Genomic DNA, 21,300 nt, shown 5'->3' with positions numbered 1-21,300 from the left:
CCACCCACCCACCCATCCACCTTCCCCTCCATCTATTCAACTGTTCAACCACCCATCCACCCAACCACGCACCCACCCATCTACCTTCCCCTCCACCTATTCACCCATCCACCCACCCACCCACCTACCTTCCTCTCCATCTATTCACCCATCCACCCACCCACCCATCCACCTTCCCCTCCATCTATTCAAACATCCACCCACCGACCCGTCCACCGTTCCCGTTCCTACATTTCTCCCTCTCTTCTTTCCATTAATCTATACACATCCACTTACCCCATGCATCCACCTGCCTATCCAATTACCCAGTCACCTACTCTCTCCCACATTCATCTATAAAAGTAGCCAAATGTCTTCCCAGTCAGCCAGCACCCCATTCCCTGTTTCCACTGTCCCCATCCCCCACCCATCCAATCATCAACTGCTCCCTGGCCCTGTTTTGTGCTGCATCCTAAGTCAAATGTCACAATCTCGAGATGGATTAGGGGATGCAGAGGAGGAAGAGGAGGGGGTGAGGAGAACAGAGGAGGAGAGAAGTGCCGGGAGGAGGAAGAGGAAACCACTCTCATCTCACTGAGCCTCAGAATTTGCCTGCTCAGTTCTGAGTCACTTGCCTGCTGCGTGAAGTGACCCCAGGCAGTGCCTCCCTCAGAGCCTGAGTTGTGTCTGCCGTGGGCGTTTGGCTTCCTGTTGCCCAGCCTGTCTTGGCAGTTTTCCCTTGTCTCTTCTGCCATGTCCAGACCCACTCTGCAGCATGTCACCAACTACCAGCTTGCCATGTTCCAGGACAACCAGCATGGGCCCCCGCCCACGTTTCCCCTCCCAGGCAATGCTACAGCAGTGCTGCCCACAGTGGCATTTGGGGATGCTGATAAACTTGCCCCTTCTAAACACACCAGGAGATGTCTAGCTCCATAATCATGGAAGGTGAAGATTTTTGTCCTCCTTTCGCCCATTAGGGAAGTGAGGCTTGGATACCCTTCAGTGTGCTCCTCAGAGGAACACAGCTGGGAGGGCAAAGCGGGTGTTGGCCACAGCAGCACCTCATGCCCAGCACACCCAAGGCCTCCCAAACCACTGGGGTTCCTGAGGGCAAGGGCTGTGTTTATCTGGTGTGGTTTAACTGCAGGGGTGAGGTCTTATCCCCTCCTCTGCCCCTGCCCTGAAGGTTTGCAGCTTACCCCTAGGGGCAGAGAGGATCCCAGGAGAATCTGCTTGGACAGGTGTGGTCATTTTCCCTGCTACAGTTTTTTTTTTTTTGTTCATCTTGTAGACACTTTTCCCTGGCCCTGATTTGCAGGTCCCTGCCTAGCAGCACTGACCACCAGCCCAGCCCTTCTTACACGGGAAGTGGGGCAGGGGCAGGAGCAGGGAGGTCTCCATGACCAAGGCCCAGGACAGGACTCTGCCAGCCCCCCTAGTAGGTCAGAGGCCAACAGCCTGGCCACCTCGCCCCAAGAGCCCATGAATGGGTCTTCTCTCACCCGCCATCTGATGCCATTGGTGAGAGCAGTCAGGGAGAGGTCACCAGACTCCATGTTCCCTCCCAGCTCGGCAGTGCCTGATTCCTTGATGGGCCAGAAAGGGGCTGGATTTAGGGGGGCCGTGGTGTGCAGGGTGGGGAGATGAGGGCCCTGGGGTGCGGGCCCAGAACAGGCGCAGGCCTGGGACGGGAAGAGCCCAGGGTGACGCGACCCCCGCCCGGCTGCCCACCTCGTCACATGGGGCGATGCGGCCCACCACGTCCTTAAGGTGCCCGATAGTCGACTCCTCCTGGAAGTCCCTCGGGAAGGTCTCGGTCCACTCGGCCAACAGCTGCAGCAGTTTGGGGCCGAACTTCCGGACCCGGGCCTGCAGGTAAGCGAGGGGCACCGCGCTCGTGAGGGGCCCTGGGCGGGCACGTGAGCCTCACTGCGCTTCCTTGCGGGTGTGGCCGCCCGGGCAGGCAGGGCCTCGGGCCCTCTCTGTGGGAGTGGTGCGATCCTGCCCTGCGTCCGCAGGCAGCGGAGCGGGACGCACACATTTCTGGGTGGGGCCATCTCTTGCTGCGGCCTTTCTGCAAAGTCTCCATCCCCCCGGGGGAATCTTCGTGCCGCGGGGAGGGAGCAGCAGATCCTGCCCCAGGGGGGTGGGTCCAAGTCTGTGCTGACCAATCAGAGCACGGCATACGCTATCATGCGCAGTGATTGGCTCACAGGCGGCCACGTGACCTAGGATAGGCCAATAAGGAGGCTCACTGGACCGGTAGAAAAAAGGGATTGAGGCTTCCACGTGACTGGAAAGGGTGGTAGGTGAGCCTGGTGCGGTGGAGGCGACCAGGCACCGCACCCGCCAGTCTGAGGGAGGCCAGCCCAGGGAAACGGCAGCAGAGGGTGGGAGGGAGACAGGCCACGGTGCAATGCTGTAGTTTGAGGCCCGAGCAAGCGGTCCCTGAGATAGGGCAGGTACAGGAGCCAGCTAAGTCCTTTTGGTTCAGGCGGGTCGAAGTTGGGTTTCTCGCACTAGCTGTAGAGCCCTACGGACGTGTGTGTAATAGGGGCAGCCCACAGGGTCTGGCCAGGACTGGGGAGGGGGAGCGGATGTGCTGGCGGAAGGAAGCCCAGCAGAGACAGCAGGCGACCCCCGCCCCCGGCCACAGATGGGTCCTACTGACCGGACTCCGGATACTCAGGCCTGGGCTTAATGTAAGCTCAAGGGCTCCCGTAGGGCACTGGAAAACTACACGGAGGTTAAAGGGCCTGTTCTGCTTCTTCTAGCTCTGGGCCTCAGACAAGGTGGAAACACCCTGTAGCCACCTTGTCAGGAAAATGGGGACAATCATTGCCTCCCCGAGAGGCTGATGCCTTGAGGGCATGGCAGGGGAGTGCTGGTACACTCTGAGACCCCCGGCCTGCCCTCCACCTCACCTTGTCCAGCACCGGCTGGTCCAGCTGCTGCTGCTCGATGCACAGGTGGCAGACCCGGGCCAGCAGCTCCCGGGGCTCGATGAAGAGGCGAGAGCTCAGCAGGAAGGTGAAGATGTAGGCTTTCTGGGGGACAAACGAGAAAGAGGGCACAGGCTAAGGAGGACACCGGGAGGAGCATGCTTCCCCGCTGGCCCTGTACCCTGGCCCAAGGCCACTCCCAACCCTGTTGCCTCCCGTGCCTGGTGGAGGAGAGCCCACTCTCCTGCCCGCTGGGTAGGTCACCCACCTCCGGGTAGTAGTCGGCTGTGGGCACCAGGTGCTGGATCAGTGTTTCCAGGGAGGCTGAGGATGGAGCTCCATCCAGGAGGGGCTGCCTGGCCTGTTCGCCATCTGTGGGCTCGGTGGTGGGTGGGCTGAGGCTGCCTGGGGTGACCATGTCGGAGGCACTCAGCGTCTGTGGCATGCCTGCCTGCAATGGCAAGGAGCAGTGGGGACCTGAGTGGGGCACACCTGAGTTGGGTGCACCTGAGTGGGGGTGCACCTGAGTTGGGGGGTGCACCTGAGTGGGAGCTGCTGGTCCTGGGGCTCCTGGCTGGGCAGGCTCCCCCCACAGCCACTTCGTGCCAGCTTGAGTCCAGTGGTCACTTCCTGGGAGTGCTGCCAGGGGCCCCCTTCCTAACAGCAGAGCCTCCATTCTCCTTCGTCTCACAGCCTCTCAGCTCTCCTGCAGGACCCATCTCTTTTCTACTCTGGGGTTCCCACTCAGGGGCAGGCCTCTTCTAGATTCTGCCTCCCCCCGACCCCTCAACGAAGGTTGTTTTTCACAACCCTGGATAATCAGCCTAATCCCCGTGCTTCTGGCCACAAAGATTGGTTCAGGGATTGGCCCCATCCAAACTAGGGGGGCTCACCTGCAATCCCAGAACTTTTGTGGCACTTGGAGGCTTTCTTTCCCCCTGGAGTCCTTGAGCTGGTGGCCTGACACTATTGGGGCCATTGTGGCACCATGAGGGGCCAGGAAAGTGGGCACATTCCTGAGCACAGTGTCGGGGACCTCAAATCCCGCTGTGTCTGAAGCTGCTCTGTGGACTTCTCCATCACATGTGCCTGTTTAAGTTGGGGTTCTCTCAGGTACAGTCAAAACTGCTGTCCTCCTTAACCTGGCATTCCAGGCTTTTTGTGATTGGGACTAGCTGACCTGTCCATCCTCACTGCTTATCACACCCCATTGCTCTTGGCACCAGCCATGTACTCTTCTCCAAGTGCCTTCTCCAACTATGAACCACTGGACATGCCGTTCCCTCCTGCAGGAAGGTTCTCCCACCATCTTCACTCTCCCATCCCTCTAGGTGTAGCTGAAATGCCTCCTCCTCAGTGGAGGCTTCCCTGCTTCCCACCAAGGCTGCACCTGACCTCTGGTGGGCATCAGCAGATTCTCCTTGTCAGCCTTCTTGGGTGCCTGGGGTGCTGCTGTCAGCACCTGGCACAGAGAAAGGCCAGCTGCAGCCGTTACAGTGTCTTCTCTACCCAAACCTCCAGGCAGAGGCCAGAGCACATCCTCTGTGACCCCGCTCTGAGTGACAGGCCTAGCAGCAGCAGGTGTCCATACACACGTGCAGGTAGCCCATGCTTACTCTCAGAAGCACTTCCACTTAGCCCTCTAGGCCAGTCTTCCTTGAAAGCCCAGGAGCCCTCACAGTGATGTGTCTTGGCTAAACCTGTCACTGTTTAACCAGCCCTTACATTCTTTTTTTTTTTGAGACAGAGTCTCGCTCTGTCACCCAGGCTGGAGTGCAGTGGTGCCGTCTCCTCTCACTGCAAGCTCCGCCTCCCGGGTTCACGCCATCCTGCCTCAGCCTCCTGAGTAGCTGGGACTACAGGCGCCCACCACCACGCCCGGCTAATTTTTTTATATTTTTAGTAGAGACAGGGTTTCACCGTGTTAGCCAGGGTGGTCCGATCCCCTGACCTCGTGATCCGCCTGCCTTGGTCTCCCAAAGTGCTGAGATGACAGGCGTGAGCCACCGTGCCCGGCCGCCCCTACATTCTTGATCGTGGAGTCCTGCCAGCTCACTGCAGGGTCTTCTACTTCTTAGGACTCTGAGACTCCCCTGCTAACGCTGTCCCTGCTGCCCCGATGGCAAACCCTGACCCTGGCCTGTTTCTCCTTTCCAGCACTGAGTGACCCTGCCCTGGGAGTAGAGACAGAGGGACGTGGGGGGCCAGAGCTGACACTGGGGGTCAGAGGAGCCCCTCAGAGGGCTATCCCGTGGGCATGTGGGTGTGGGAGGTGCTGGGACTGGGTTACAGCATGGGAAGGGCTCAGGCATTGGTGTGGACAGTAGCCCAGACAATCCTGGCCATGGTGACAGACACAGCTTATTTTCGTCTCCCTGACAATGCTGTAAGTGTTCAATTTTCAGCCAATAAAACTGTAAAATTTCACAAAACCACCTCCTGTCTCTCCCAGGGGGAGGCGGCTGTGCAGGTAGGCATGCAGGAAGCTGCACCTGCTCAGTGGGAGGAGGCTAGCTGCAGGATGGGCCAGCTGCAGGGTACACACTGCTCTGCCTCCTGCCCAGGGTGCGGCAGCTCAGCCTGATTCCACAAGACAGAAAACCTGTGAGCCTGGGAGGTCTGCTGTCTCCTGCTGGACACCTGGCACCTGTTCACCCTGCAGTGTTGGGCCTGCCCCAGATCCCAGCCCAATTTTCTTGACAAGCCAGTGGCAAGGGTGGAGGTGGCTCTGGAAGCCTCTGCAGGATGGTGGGAGGTACGACACAGGGGCCTTTCTGAAGGAGGCCAGGAGGCTGCCACTTTAAAGAGACAGCCAGGAGGCTCCCAGGGGACCTGGGGCCTGGCCTGGAACCAGGTACTGGGCACATGGGAAGTGGGAGAAGTGTTCAGATCCAGCTCTGCTCTGGAGCCAGGGGTGGTGGTGGTTGCCAAACTATTGTGACCCCCAGGGATGCCCGGAGAGGGTCTGGGCTGCCAGCAGCCCTCTGACCTCCAATCACCCATCGTGTACCAGCTGGGTCCAGGTCCGGGAATCAATGAATGGGCTTATCCTTGTGCCGCAGGCTTCAATTTTTTCCTGCTGTTGCCAAGGGTCATCCATTCATGCGTGTATGCATGGAGTGACTCCTGGCTCTGTTCCAGGCAATGGGGACAAAGCCTGAGCTCAGGGAGCTGGCAGGGGAGGCAGAGCTATGCAGAGACTGCCCCACTGGAGGGGTGCTGTGAGGGAAACAGGGTGACTGCTCTCTATGCTCACTGTGGTGGATGTCCTAGGAGACCCCCTAAGAGAAGGTGAGGTATGGGTAGGGGCGGTGGCTCACGCCTGTAATCCCAGCACCTTGGGAGGCTGAGGCAGGTGGATCATGAGGTCAGGAGATCGAGACCATCCTGGCTAACATGGTGAAACCCCGTTTCTACTAAAAATACAAAAAACTAGCCGGGTGAGGTGGCCGGCACCTGTAGTCCCAGCTACTCGGGAGGCTGAGGCAGGAGAATGGCATAAACACGGGAGGGCGGAGCTTGCAGTGAGCAGAGATGGCACCACTGCACTCCGGCCTGGGCGACAGAGCGAGACTCCCTCTCATAAAAAAAGAGAAAAAAAAAAGAGAGAAGATGAGATGAGGTCAGCGCTGCTGCCACTCCGGGGGGCCCCCACCCCTCCCACCTCTCCCTGCAGGCATGCTGGTGCAGACAGGCCAGGTGCCCACCTCTGGCCTCTACATGAGGACAGCTGGGGACACCGAGGACGCTGCTGCTCCTCCATCCCCCAGGGACAGCCAGCTCCTCCTCCCTCCAGCAGGAGCTCCAGCCTGCCTGGAATGGGCTGGGCGAGGGCGGCTGCACTGAGGGATGAGGGCAGGAAGGAGTCTGCAGAGAGACATGCCAGACGGACTGATCAGCGTGTGCAGAGACTCGGTGGAGCTGGGGGCAACGTGCCGTGATCGTGGGAGCATATGCTTAGATGTCAGGAGCCAGGCAGTGGCTCCTGGAAGGGTCGTGGGGAGTGACTGAGTTGGGGTCAGGGAGTGTGCAGAGTGATCAGAACATCGCGTCCCTTGTGTACAAAAACAGCCATGTCATGAGGGTCCTTCGCTCCACCCACAAGTGACTGCTTTTATTAGTTTCTTGTCTTTCTATAGGTTCTTTATGGAAAGACAAGGAAATGTAAATACATATCGCCCTTTTCTGTCTGTATTACACAAAAAGGTAGCATACTGTCCACACTCCCCCACACTGGGATTTTCACCAACAATGCATTTTGAGGACCTTTCCATGGCAGGGCAGGGCTGCCTCATTCATTTTTATAAAAATCGCCTCACAATTTTCCATTGTTTGGATGTCCACAAATAATTTTTAAAAACCAATGAGGAAGCAGCCCAAGCATCCATCAGTGACGAATGGGTGGAGAAAATGTGGCCTCTCCACACAGTGGGACAGGAGTCAGCCTTAGAGAGGAAGGAGATCCTGAGTCTGCGGTAACATGGATGAACCTTGAGGACATCATGCTAAGTGAAATAAGCCTGATGCAGAAAGACAAACACTGAGTGACTCCACTTGTGGGGGTACCTGGAGTCATCACATTCGCAGAGGCAGACAGTGGAAGGGCGAGTGCCAGGGGCTGGGCTGCGGGACATGAGAACAGAGTCTCACTCTGGGAAGATGAGAAGATTTCTGGAGAGGGATGGAGGTGACGGTTCCACCACGATATGAAGGTCCTTAATGCCACTGAACTGTACACTTAAAAAGGGTTAAAATGGGCCGAGCACAGTGGCTCATGCCTGTAATCCAGCACTTTGGGAGGCTGAGACGGGCAGATCACGAGGTCAGGAGATTGAGACCATCCTGGCTAACATGGTGAAACCCCATCTCTACTAAAAATACAAAAAATTAGCTGGGCACGGTGGCAAGCGCCTGTAATCCCAGCTACTTGGAAGGCTGAGGCAGGAGTATCCCTTGAACCTGGGAGGTGGAGATTGCAGTGGGCTAAGGTCGCACCACTGCACTCCAGCCTGGGAGACGGGGGTTAAAATGATACATTTATGCTATGTGTATTTTATTACACTTTTTTTTTTTTTTGAGACAGAGTCTCGCTCTGTCACCCACGCTGGAGTGCAGTGGCGCCATCTCAGCTCACTGCAAACTCCACCTCCCAGGTTCAAGGGATTCTCCTGCCTCAGCCTCCCAAGTAGCTGGGATTACAGGTGCACACCACCACGCCCGGCTAATTTTTGTATTTTTAGTAGATATGGGGTTTCACCACGTTGGCTGGGATGGTCTCGATCTCCTGACCTCGTGTCACACTTTTTAAAAAAGGCAGTGATGATGGGATAATTGTTTATTGTTACGATATCTCTTAAAAGTCTTGAAATCACTGTTAAGTCTTAAATCTCCCATCTGTGTTTTGTGCACATGGCCTGAATGATGCACGTGACAAAGGGGCTGGGAGTCTTGGCGGCTGCATAGATGGGCTCTCAGCATGACGGGCTCAGCACGGATGGGGAACGCTCTGCCCGTGCCCTGTAGAGAGAGCTTTTCCATTTCTCCCTGTGTCTGCCGCATCGGGACGTGGGGCTTGGTGTGCATGAACTAGACATATGCACGGTGTGGTTCCCGTGGGGTTCTGCTTCCTCCCCATGAAATGAATGAGACTGAATTAAATGCCCAGTGCTGGCAGGCGTGCAAGGGCAGCTCCTTATACACCACTGAGGAGAGGAGCGGTATGTGTTGTCATGGTCTCTTTAATTGTACCAAGATTTGGCTCAATGTGCCAAGAGCCTTGTGTTCTATAGTGTCCTTTCATCCTAATCAAAGCCTTGGAAATGTATCCTGAGAAAATAAAGGGGACAAGCTGTGGAAAGAAAGGCCTTTGCTTCAGCATTAAATCCCAGCAGCGAACACTCACAAGCAGCGCTGATGGCGAACAAAGGGAGCACGGACGAGGAGGTGATCGCAGACCCACTGGCAGAGTGGCTGTGGCCACTGCAGTGATGGTTCTGAACACGCAGTCATAACACAGAAAATGGTGGGGCACAAGGAAGGGAAAACAGCAGGAGAGAAAGGTGTGGATGGTGGAAGTGACATTTATATGGATGAAGACTGCAGTGGGGCCCTGAGAAATGAGTCGCTGCTGTGCCCTCCCCACACCCCGTTGTTTTACAGTCATTCATCCAAGTTGAAGTTCACTCATCAGAAGAAGGCTCTGGGAACACCTGAACTGATTCCAGGCCCGGAATGGTGAGGTTGGGGGCACCTGCCCCTGCTGTGGCAAGGGCACTGAGAGGAAATGCCTGGCTCTGGCACACAGCCCCAAGTGGCCGAGGCATGAGCTTCTGCCTCGGTTTCCCTCTCCATGGCTTCTGTCACACTGCCCGGCCCCCAGCCCCTCAGGCATCTCTCTTTGTGTGTGTCTCCAGGCCCTGCACCTGGAGGTCCTGAGGCTCCTGCAGTTCAAGAGACAGCAGGTGAGGACTGTGTGGGGTCAGGTCTGCTGAGAGACAGGCAGCCATGGGACAGGACCCCATGTGTCACCCTGCAGGGGGGCACTCTGATGCCCGCCAATGCCCAGTTGGGCATCCTTCCACCTGGAGGCCTTGCTGGCAGGCTCAGGGCCCACCCTGCTCTAGGCCGCTGGCACTGGCAAAGTTTCTGGGACAGCATGGCCCCAGCCCAGCCCCTCTCTGGGAGACGGGAAATGTGTGCAGGAACAGGGGCATGATGTGGTGTGTTAAGGAAGGCCAGCCCTGGAGATAGGTGTGCATTCCCCTGCTATTCCAGTGGGTGCTAGAAGAAGGTAACAGTCACCTGCCCCCAGCCAGGTCCAGGTGAAAACGTGCCCAAGGGCCCTGCTGTTCCTCCTCCGTGTGGGGCTGGCAGAAGGTGGGCTGGCTGTGCCAATGAAAAACCACAAGCTCTGCTGTGCTTCGGGAGCTGACGTGCTCAGACCTTCCCGGTGTAAAAGCCATCCAGGACTCCTGACGTATGTTTCATATAATGATTGTAAGGGTGGCAATTAATTCTATTTTTTTTTTTTTTTTTTTTGAGACGGAGTCTCGCTCTGTCGCCCGGGCTGGAGTGCGGTGGCGGATCTCAGCTCACTGCAAGCTCCGCCTCCCAGGTTTACGCCATTCTCCTGCCTCAGCCTCCCGAGTAGCTGGGACTACAGGCGCCTGCCACCTCGCTCGGCTAGTTTTTTGTATTTTTTAGTAGAGACGGGGTTTCACCGTGTTAGCCAGGATGGTCTGATTTCCTGACCTCGTGATCCGCCCATCTCAGCCTCCCAGAGTGCTGGGATTACAGGCTTGAGCCACCGCGCCTGGCAATTCTATTTTTTAAAAAAGCCACTGTTGGGGCCACACAGTGAGTTAAAGCACAGTTAGAAATGGCATCTGTAGTGCCAAGGTGGCCAATTTACAAATCCTGTTCCTGCTGGGTCCCTTCATCCCTCAGTGTGGGTGGCTGGCAATAAAAATCTGCAAAATGGAAATCCATCGAACTTGCAGAAGAAAAGCAGGTGGCTGGTCAGAGCGTGTCTTGGGGGCTGGAGAGATGTTCTGCCCGGGCCAGGTGTGGCAGAAGGGACAGAGGTAAAGCAGGCTCCCGAAGGCCCTTGTGAGGACCACGCGTGTGTCTCAAGAGGACACCTGTGAGCCCTGAGAAGCGGGAGCAGCCCGGTGCACGAAGCACCTCACACAGTGCCTGCTGCTGTGGAGAAAGGACCCTCGAGGCCAGCACTCCCCACGGGGAGCTCGCCACCTGCCAGCGCCGGACCACAACACAGGCAGCATCTGCTTCTAGCCAAGGCTGTGTGCCAAAAAGACTTGCCAACTGCACTGCCACGGTTCCCCACGGCTTCCGTGCTGGCTGCAGCTGGGGCAGCCCTCTACCTGCCCATCCAGTCCTGCAGCTGAAACCATGTCCCAACAGCTGCTGGAAATGACCCACTGCTTTAGCCTCAAAGGCTGTGGTGATCAGATCAGAGCCTTTCTGCTCTTTGCTTTAATATGGTGCAGAATTGTACACATTTGCACATTCTCAAGAGTTTGAGACCAGCCTGGGCAACACAGGGAGACCTTCATCTCTAGAAAATTTTTTAAAAATTAGGCTGATGTAATGTTGCACACCTGTAGTCCAAGCTACTTGGGAGGCTGAGATGGGAGGATCACTTGAGCCCAGGAATTCGAGGCTGCAGTGAGCCGTGATGGCACCACTGCACCCCAGCCTGGGTGACAGAGCGAGACCCTGTCTCTAGCAAAAATAAAAAAAATTAAAAAAATATACTTAACATAAATTTACCATGTAAAGTTCAGTGGCATTAAGTACATTCACACTGTTGCCCAAGCATCGCTACCATCCATCCACAGAAGTCTTTCATCATCCCAATTGAAACCCTGTACCCGTTAAACACAAACTCCCCAATCTCTCCTCCTCTCCTCCCCCAGCCCCTGGTGACCACAGTTATACATTCTATGTATTTTTTTACTATTCTGGGTACCTTATATAAGTGGAATCATAAACTATTTGTCCTTCAGTGACTGGCGTATTTCATTCATCTTTGTCAAGATGCATCTCTGCTGTAGCAAGTGTTAGAATTTCCTTTCTTTTTAAGACTGAATACTGTTCCATTGCATGCATATACCACATTTTGCTCATCTACTCATCTGTCAGTGGGCAGTGGGCTGTTTCCCCTTTTACCATACGGTTTTCCACAGCAGCTGTACCGTTTTATTTATTTATTTATTTATTTATATTTTTATTTTTGTTTCGAGACAGGGCCGCACTCTGTCACCCAGGCTGGAGTGCAGCGGCACAATCTCGGCTCACTGCAACCTCCGCCTCCTGGATTCAAGCGATTCTCCTGCCTCAGCCTCTCGAGAAGTTGGGATTACAGGCATGTGCCACTGCTGCGCCCGGCTAATTTTTGTTTTAGTAGAGATGGGGTTTCACCATGTTGGCCAGGCTGGTCTTAAACTCCTGACCTTAGGTGATCTGCCCGCCTCGGCCTCCCAAAGTGCTGGAATTACATGTGTGAGCCACTGTGCCCAGCCTGCTGCACCATTTAAAATCACCACCAGCAATGTAAAGGGTTCCAGTTTCCCCACATCCTTGACAACACTTGTTGTTTTCTGCTTTTTTGATAATGGCCATCCTAACGGGTGGGAAGTGGGATCTCACTGTGGTTTGGATTTGCATTTCCCGAAGTATCAGTGATCTTGAGCATTTTTTCATTTGCCATTTGTATATATTCTTTAGAAAAATGCCTGTTCAAGACTTTTCCCCACTTTTCTCAAGCAAAGAAAATTTAAGTCATAGAATTGGTTCCGTGACAGGATGTCATTACCCCACCTCTGAGATTTAAGGAACAAAAGAGAAACCGAGGCATTTCAAGACCCAGAAGATCAGAGGAGAAGCCCCACAGAACTGGAGCTCATGCTTCGAGCATGGCTGCTGCTGGGACCTCTGCAGAGGCATGAGGCGGCTGGCCCCGAGACTCCTCTTGTACCCATTTTTGAATTGGGTTGTTTGGGATTTGTTTGCTTTTGAGTTTTAGGAGTTTGTTAGATATTATGGCTGTCAGTCCCTCATTAGCTATGTGATTTGTAAACATCTTCTCTCCCATTCGGTAGGTTATCTTTTGACTTTGTTGACACTGTCCTTTGAGGCACAAATGTCTTCCGTTTTGATGAAGTCCCATTGGTCTGTTTTTGTCTTTCATTGCCTGTGTCTTTGGTGTCATATCCAAAAAGTCACCGCCCAATCCAATATCACGAAGCTTTCCCCCAGTGTTTTTTTGAGATGGAGTCTGGTTCTGTTGCCCAGGCTGGAGTGCAGTGGCCGGATCTCAGCTCACTGCAAGCTCTGCCTCCCGGGTTCATGCCATTCTCCTGCCTCAGTCTCCCTAGTAGCTGGGACTACAGGTGCCCGCCACCTCGCCCGGCTAGTTTTTTGTATTTTTTAGTAGAGACGGGGTTTCACTGTGTTAGCCAGGATGGTCTCGATCTTCTGACCTCGTGATCCACCCGTCTTGGCCTCCCAAAGTGCTGGGATTGCAGGCTTGAGCCACCGCACCTGGCCCCCCAAGGTTTTTTTGAGATGGAGTCTGGCTCTGTCACCCAGGCTGGAGTGCAGTGGCACAATCTCGACTCACTGCAACCTCTGTCTCCCAGGTTCAAATGTTTCTCCTGTCTCAGCCTCCCGAATAGCTGGGACTACAGGTGCATGCCACGACACCTGGCTCATTTTGTTATTTTGTATTTTTGTATTTTTAACACGGTTTCACCATGTTTCCCAGGCTGGTTTCCAACTCCTGAGCTCAAGTGATCCATCCACCTTGGCCTCCCGAAGTGTTGGGATTACAGGCATGAGCCACTGCGTTTGGCCAGCTATGTGTTTTTCATATGTGACTTTTATTATGTTGAGGTAGTTTCCTTCTATTCGAGTTTTTGGAGTATTTTTTTTTTTATCATGAAAGGGCATTGACTTTTGTTTAATGTTTTTTTCTTCATCAGTTGAAATGATCATGTGTTTTTTCCTTCATTCTGTTAATCTATTGTATTACATTGATTGATTTTCCTATGTTGAACCATCTTTGCATTCCAGGAATAAACCTCCTTTGGTTGTGGTGTATAATTTTTTTAATATGCTGCCAAACTTGGTTTGCTAATATTTTGTTGAGGAGTTTCGCATCATAAGGGACATTAGTCTGTAGTTTACTTTTCTTGTAGTGCTTCTGTCTGGCTTTGGTATCAAGGTAATGTTGTCCTCATAATATGAGTTAGGAAGTGTTTCTGCCTCTTTAATTTTTAGGAAAAGTTTGAGAAGGATTGGTGATGGTTCTTTTTTAAACGTTAGGTAGAATTCACCAGTGAAACCACCAGGTCCAGGACTTTTTTGTTGTTGGAAGGCTTTTAATTACTAATTAAACTGCATTATTAGTTATAGATCTATTTATGGTTTCTATTTTTTTTTTATGATTTCAGTTTCTAGGAATTTTATCTAGAAATTCCAGTTTGTTCAAATTTCCAATTTGTTGGCATATAATTTTTCATAGTACTCTTGTAATTCCTTTAATTTCTGTAGAATTGGTAATAGTATCCCTACTCTCATTTCTGATTTTAATAACTTGACTCATGTCTTTTTTTTTTTTTTTTTTTGAGACGGAGTCTCGCTCTGTCCACCAGGCTGGAGTGCGGTGGCGCTATCTTGGCTCACTGCAAGCTCCGCCTCCCGGGTTCAAGCCATTCTCCTGCCTCAGCCTCCTGAGTAGCTGGGACTACAGGTGCCCGCCACGGCGCCCGGCTAACTTTTTTTTATTTTTTTATTTTTAGTAGAGACGGGGTTTCACCGTGGTCTCGATCTCCTGACCTTGTGATCTGCCCGCCTCGGCCTCCCAAAGTGCTGGGATTACAGGCATGAGCCACCACGCCCGGCCAAGTCATGTCTTTTTTTTTCAGTCAGTCTTCTTTTTGAAGANGACGGAGTCTCGCTCTGTCCACCAGGCTGGAGTGCGGTGGCGCTATCTTGGCTCACTGCAAGCTCCGCCTCCCGGGTTCAAGCCATTCTCCTGCCTCAGCCTCCTGAGTAGCTGGGACTACAGGTGCCCGCCACGGCGCCCGGCTAACTTTTTTTTATTTTTTTATTTTAGTAGAGACGGGGTTTCACCGTGGTCTCGATCTCCTGACCTTGTGATCTGCCCGCCTCGGCCTCCCAAAGTGCTGGGATTACAGGCATGAGCCACCACGCCCGGCCAAGTCATGTCTTTTTTTTTCAGTCAGTCTTCTTTTTGAAGAACTAACTTGAGGCTTTTAAAATTTTTTCTATTCTCTACTTTATTTATCTCTGCTATAATCTTTATAATTTCCCTCCTTCTGCTAGCTTTGAGTTTAGTTTGTTCCTCTTTTTCTAGTTCTTTACATTGTACAATTAGGTTGTTATTTTGCGACCTTTCTTCTTTTTTAATGTGTTTACAGCTATAAATTTTCCATTAAGGACTGTTTTTGCTGTATCCCATGTTTTAGTATGTTGTGTTTCCATTTTCATTCATCTCTAAGTATTTTCGAATTTCTGTTGGGACTTGTTCTTCAATGCATAGGTTAAGAATGTGTTGTTTACTTTCCACAAATTTGTGAATTTTCCAGTTTTCCTTCTACTATTGATTTCTAATTTCATCCTGTCATAGTTGGAGAGGATACTTTGTATGATATCTCTCTTTTAAAATTTATTGTGTCTTAATCTGTGGCCTAACATATGGTTTATCCTGGAGAATATCACATGTGCACTTTAGAAGATTGCGTATGTTGTTGTTGAGTAGAGTTCTGTATATGTCTATTAGACCTAGTTGGTTTATTGTGTTAAGTCCTTTATTTCCTTCCTTAAGTTCTGTCTGGTCATTCTACCCAGTATTGAGAGTGAGGTAGCAGCTGCTGAAATAGCTCAGTTGGGAAAGCATTAAGACTGGAGAGTGAGGTATTGCAGTCTCCAGCTATTACTATAGAGCTGTCTATTTCTCCTTTCAATCCTGCCCATTTTTGCTTCATATATTTTAATGGTCTGTTACTGGGTCATAAATGTTTATAATTGTTAAATCTTCTTGCTGAATTAAATTTTCATTGATATGTGATACCCTTCCTTGTGTCTGGTAATCCTTTAAAATTTAAAGTAGTTTTTCTGTTACTAGTATGGCTGCTCCTGCTGTCTTTTGGTTACTGTTTACGTGGAATATCTTTTTCAGTCCCTTCATGTTTAACCTATTTATGACTTTGGATCTAAAACAAATCTCTTGTGGATAATATATAGTTGGCTCTTTTTAAAAAATCCATTCTGCCAATCTTTGTCTTTTGACTAGAGAATGTAATCCATTTGCTTTTTAAATAGTAACTGTTAAGACAGGACTTACTCCTGCCATTTTGCTGTTTTTTTTTTTCTATTGCCTTGTATCTTTTTGTTCCTTATTTCCTGCAGTGCTGTGTTCTTTTTTTGTAGTGAAACATTAATTCCTTTCTTGTTTCCTTTTGTGTATATCCTATAGCTACTTTCTTTGTGGCTACCATGGGGATTACATTTAACATCCTAAAGTTATAACACTCTAATTTGAATTTAGACCAGTTAACTTTAATAGAATTCAAAAACTCTGCTCCTATACAGTTCTGTCCCCACGCTGTTAGTTATCGATGTCACACAATTACATTTTTATTAAGTTCAAAAGCACAGACTAATAATTATTTTCTTAATGTATTAGTCTCTTAAATCATGTAAAAAAAAGGTAGCGTTACAAATCAGTTATCATAATACCAGCTTTTATAATTGCCCATGGATAAATCTTTACCAGATATTTTTGTTACTACAGCTTTGAATTACTCTTTAGTGTCTTTCATTTCAACCTGAAGCACTTCATTTAGCATTTCTTCTAGGTAGGCCTTGTGGTAGTGACTTTCTTCAATTCTTGTTTATCTAGGAATGCCTTAACTTTCTAATCATTTTTGAAGAACAGTTTTGCCATACATAGGATTCTTGGTTGACAGGATTTTTACTTTCAGCATTTTGAATATATCAACTGACTGCCTTCTGGCCTCTAAGGTTTCTTTTTTTTTTTTTTTTTTTTTTGAGACAGAGTCTCACTCTGTCACCAGGCTGGAGTGCAGTGGCATCATCTTGGCTCACTGCAACCTCTGCCTCCTGGGTTCAAGTGATTTTCCTGCCTCAGCCTCCCAAGTAGTTGGGACTACAGGCACCTACCACCACGCCCAGCTAATTTTTGTATTTTTAGTAGAGGCTGGGTTTCACCATGTTGGCCAGGATAGTCTCGATTTCCTGACCTCATGATCTGCCCACCTCAGCCTCCCAAAGTGCTGGGATTACAGGTGTGAGTCCCTGTGCCTGCCAAGGCCTCTAAGGTTTCTGATGGGAAATTCCTTGATAATCCTATTGAGGATCCGCTTTTCTTCTTCTTTTTCTTTTCTTGAGACAGAGTCTAGCTCTGTCACTAGGCGGGAGGGCAATGGAGCGATCTCGGCTCACTGCAACCTCCAACTCCCTGGTTCAAGTGATTCTTCTGCCTCAGCCTCCCGAGTAGCTGGGACTACAGGCATGTGACACCATGCCCAGCGAAGTTTTGTGTTTTTAGTAGAGATGGGGTTTCACCATGTTGGCCAGTATGGTCTCCATCTCTTGACCTTGTAATCCACCTCCTCCCAAAGTGCTGGGATTACAGGCATGAGCCACTGCGCCTGGCTGAGGACCCCTTTTATGTGATGACTCACTTCTTTCTTGCTGCTCTCAAGATTCTCTATTTGTTTTTGTTTTTTCCAGTTTGATTATAATGTGTCTCACTGTGGGTCTCTTTGAGTTTATCCTACTTGGTTCACTGCGTTTCCTGGATGTTTATATTCATGTTTTTCATCAAATTTGGGAAGTTTTCGGCCATTAATTATTCAGATAATCTCTCTATGCCTTTCTCCTCCATCTTTTCCTGGGACTCTCACAAAGTATATGTTGGTCTGCTTTATGGTATTGCTTAGGTCCTGTAGGTTCTGTTCACTTTTTTCAATCTTTTTTATTTTCCTGTTCCTCAGATTCAATAATTTCAATTGCCCTATCTTCAAGTTTGCTGATTCTTTGGCCTGCTCAAATCTGCTTTTGAATACCTCTAGTGAATTTTTCATTTCAGTTATTGTGCTTTGTAGCTCCAAAATTTATTTTTGGTTCCTTTGTATGTTTTCTGTCTCTTTATTGATAGTTCCATTTTGCTCATACATCTTTTTCTTGACTGCTACTTCTTTACTTCTTGGAACATCTTTAGGACAGTTGTTTCAAAGCCTTTGTCTAAGAAGTCTGTCATGAAGTCTTTCTCAGGGACAGTTTTTGTTTATTTACTTATTTTTCCTTCAAATGAACCATGTTTTCCTCTTTCGTTATATGCCTTGTGGTATTTCTTTTGTAGAAAACTGGATATTTGACTCTTATAATGTGGCAACTCTTGAAATCTGATTCTCCTCCTTCCCCAGGGTTTGCTGTTTTGGTTTAAAAAAAAAAATGTTGGCTGGGCAAGGTAGCTCACGCCTGTAATCCCACCACTTTGGGAGGCCGAAGTAGGCGGATCACCTGAGGTCAGGAGTTCAAGACCAACCTGCTCAACATGGTGAAACCCTGTCTCTACTAAAATACAAAAAAATTAGCCGGGTGTGGTGGCGGCACCTGTAATCCCAGCTACTCAGGAGGCCAAGGCAGGAGAATGGCTTGAACCCGGGAGGCGGAAGTTGCAGTGAGCCGAGATTGCGCCGCTGCACTCCAGCCTGGGCAACGAGAGCAAAACCCCATCTCAAGAAAAATAAAAATAAAAAAAGGTTATAGGTTGCCTCTGTACTGGGATCAGCATAAGGTATAAATGTAAAGTCTTCTTGGCTCTTTTCTGAGGCTGCACTTTTCCCAGGGTAATTCCAGTACCCCATATATGTTATTGCTTTTGAATGTTCTAGTCCTTAAATGTCTGGCTCCCAAATGAGGAAAAAGGGAACAATTAAAGGGGAGGTAGTGGGGAATTTAATGGTTCTGGCTCTTTAAATCCCATGGAAGCCTTTTCATCAAGTGGAGATTATAGCAAAGGTGGCCCACCTCTGTGTCTGCACATCCATGATCAGAGGCAGCAGAACACAGATCCCTGATACCGATATTTGGAGTGCAAGGTCTTTATCACCCACCCTGGCTCCCACAGGCTGTGTGTAAGCCTCTCCACGAACACATGCACAGCCTGCCATGGGATTTGGGGGTGGGGGATAGGTAGCTGCTACCATGTTAAGAGCTGGAATTGACCAGAATTAACCAAGATTTATTATCCAAGCCCTCCTCTGCAGCTGCAAGCTTTCAAATAGACTCCAGAATTTCAAAATAGTTCTATCAAACAGATTTTGTCTGTTCATTTGTCATCTACATGGAGAGATGGAATCCTGATGCCTGCTATTCCACCGTCTTCCCTGATTTCTCTTCATTACATCTTTAACTGGCTATTGCTATTGTGTTTTGTATATGGCTCTGTATAGCATCTTATTCATTCTAATAGCCTTGGGGTTTGCAGAAGTCAATCATGTCTACAACTAATGGTAATTTCATCTTTTCTCTTCTGGTGGTTAAACTTTTCTCCCTTTTCTTGTCATAATGCATTGGACAGAACGTGCTAGCAGAAACAATACTGGTAAGAATAAGTATCTTATATTGCTCTCTCTCTCCATCAGGGTGAGGTGTGCTCTGGAAACAGACCTGAAAACCCCTCTAGGATGATGTTCCCAGTCCCCTCCTCCAAACCCAAAAGTTGGTTTGTTGGGCCGGGCTGGGGCCATGTGGCCCCTGGTCAGCATGTATCCTGGAAGCCCCAGGACGTTTATGTCTTATTCCTTCTCCTGCCATGAGAAAGAACTGACCAGCCCAGGGCCTTCTCAGAGCCCATGACTCAGTCTCTGTTCAGTTTTACTTCCCTCTGTGAAGGGCCCCCAGAAGCGCTGAGAAGAGGCCTGAATTCTAAGTTTTCTTACAGGGCTCAGGACAGGTCTGCCTCCTGGGCAGGTGTCTGGGGCCTCAGCTGGCCCTGGCACTGCTGCAAGGGCAAAATGGGCCTCTTCGTTGGGACAAACCCTGCTAACTTCGTCAGGAACAGAGATAGTCCCTGTCCTCTTAAGGGATAGGAAGCTGGACTCAGCACTGTTTCCAAGGCTCCTGGGTGAAGTACCTGCTCCACCTTACCCGGACAGGTTCTGAACTCCAGAGACTTAAGTTCAAAGAAGAAATAGACTCTGTCATTCTTCAGTGTCTTTTGTTCTCATATGTCAGTGTCACTTAATCCTTACAATGACCATAGGAAATGACCACCCACTTCGAAGAGGAATAAACCCGCACTCTCAAGGTAAACTGGGGTGGACAAGGTCACCAGCTGCTGACTGGTGGACTGGGCTGGACTCTCTCTCTCTCTTTTTTTTTTTTTGGAGATGGAGTATCGCTCTGTCACCCAGGCCGGAGTGCAGTGGCACAATCTCGGCTCACTGCAAACTCCGCCTCTTGGGCTCACGCCATTCTCCTGCCTCAGCCTCCTGGGTAGCTGGGATTACAGGCGCCCTCCACTACGCCTGCCTATTTTTTTTTTTCTTTTGTATTTTAGTAGAGACGGGGTTTCACTGTGTTAGCCAGGATGGTCTCGATCTCCTGACCTCGTGATCCGCCCACCTCGGCCTCCCAAAGTGCTGGGATTACAGGTGTGAACCAGCACACCCAGCCCACCCTGGACTCTTGACTCCAGGTTCAGCTCCTGGCCCTGACCCTTTGAGGGGGAATTGGTACAGCCTGAGTGGAAGACAGACTTGGCCCAGAGGTTCAGCAGGGAAGCCGGGTGCTGGCACTGGCGCTGGGAGCTGAGGGGCAACCTGAGTACTGGAAGCCACGGTGTCCCCCGGCCTCCAGGAGGCAGGGAGCTTCTGGGCAGCCCTGATGGACTCAGCGGAAGGAGAGGCCTCAGACCACAGCCCAGCCCTTCCCCACCTTGCACAGAAACCTCAAGGGAGGAAAGCCCCCGACCCTGAGTATGGGTCTGGACTATGCCAGCTCATGTCTGGCTGCCCCGAGCAGTGGTAGCAGCGTGTCTAGGCTCCAAAAGCCTCTGTGGTCCTCCTTTTCTCTCTCCCTGGAGGAGCCTGGAGCTTGGACACACATTTCATTTCCATTTGGGTCCCATGCAGGGCTCCTGCCTGCTCCCCGATGTCTGAAGGGGTGCTGTGGGGCAACTGTGGCCTCTCTAGGCCGAGCCCAGATCTGCTTACGGAGGCTGAGAATGCACCTGGCTTTGCCTTCAGGAGGGCAACGCGCTTGGCTGTGAGGGGAGGATTGGCCTGAGTTATTCTGGGGCTCCATATGACCTTCAGCTCCTGCCGACAGATCCCGCTGTTTCTCTCAGGAAACTCTTGTTTCTGATTGCTCAGGGCCCGGCTTGCAGGCAATCTGTTGGATGCGAGGCGACAAGACCCACAGCAGATTGGTCACTAAATATAGAGCTCTCCCAAGAGGGCAAGTCAGCCTCTCTCCCGCTGCATCTTCCATCCTGTCCCTTACTCTTGGCCCACGTTCTCAATTACACCCTGAGGACATACCTCTAGAAGGAGAGGCACAGCCCAGTCAGTCCCCAAACCACAGGGAAGGGGTTTGTTTCACCTCCCAACCCACATGCTGCCTTCAGGAACTTCTTCCTGCTGGTGGGAGCCTGAGTCAGGGTGGGAACCTGCGTCCTGGCCAAGAGTGCACTGTCCCTCCTCTCACTGCTGAGCAAGTGACCCGGTCATCCTATTAGAACAAAGCCTGGGCTTTGCTTTGAGACAATTATTATTATTATTATTATTATTATTAT

The 21,300-nt window shown here is 50.9% G+C and overlaps 1 protein-coding gene across 2 annotated transcripts in view; it reads right to left on the bottom strand.

The window, feature by feature from the left end:
- The window catches only part of RASGEF1C (RasGEF domain family member 1C), a 58,097-nt gene extending 37,301 nt beyond the window's left edge, over positions 1-20,796 (bottom strand). The window contains exons 1-4 of one of the 2 annotated variants that reach the window (XM_017863973.1): positions 20,737-20,796; positions 3,193-3,375; positions 2,907-3,029; positions 1,714-1,851 (exon numbers count right to left, since the gene is read on the bottom strand). In XM_017863973.1, coding sequence (XP_017719462.1) covers positions 1,714-1,851; positions 2,907-3,029; positions 3,193-3,369 — 438 coding nt within the window. In that variant the 5' untranslated portion in view covers positions 3,370-3,375; positions 20,737-20,796. Of the gene's footprint in view, positions 1-1,713; positions 1,852-2,906; positions 3,030-3,192; positions 3,376-3,817; positions 3,837-20,736 lie in introns of those variants that run through there. The other variant, XM_017863974.1, reaches the window with a different exon arrangement.
- Positions 20,797-21,300: the final 504 nt, after the last annotated feature.

The sequence above is a fragment of the Rhinopithecus bieti genome, unplaced genomic scaffold (genome assembly GCF_001698545.2).
Source record: "Rhinopithecus bieti isolate Rb0 unplaced genomic scaffold, ASM169854v2 scaffold_73501, whole genome shotgun sequence".
NCBI lineage: Eukaryota > Metazoa > Chordata > Mammalia > Primates > Cercopithecidae > Rhinopithecus > Rhinopithecus bieti.
This window is presented reverse-complemented; position numbering and strand designations above follow the sequence as displayed.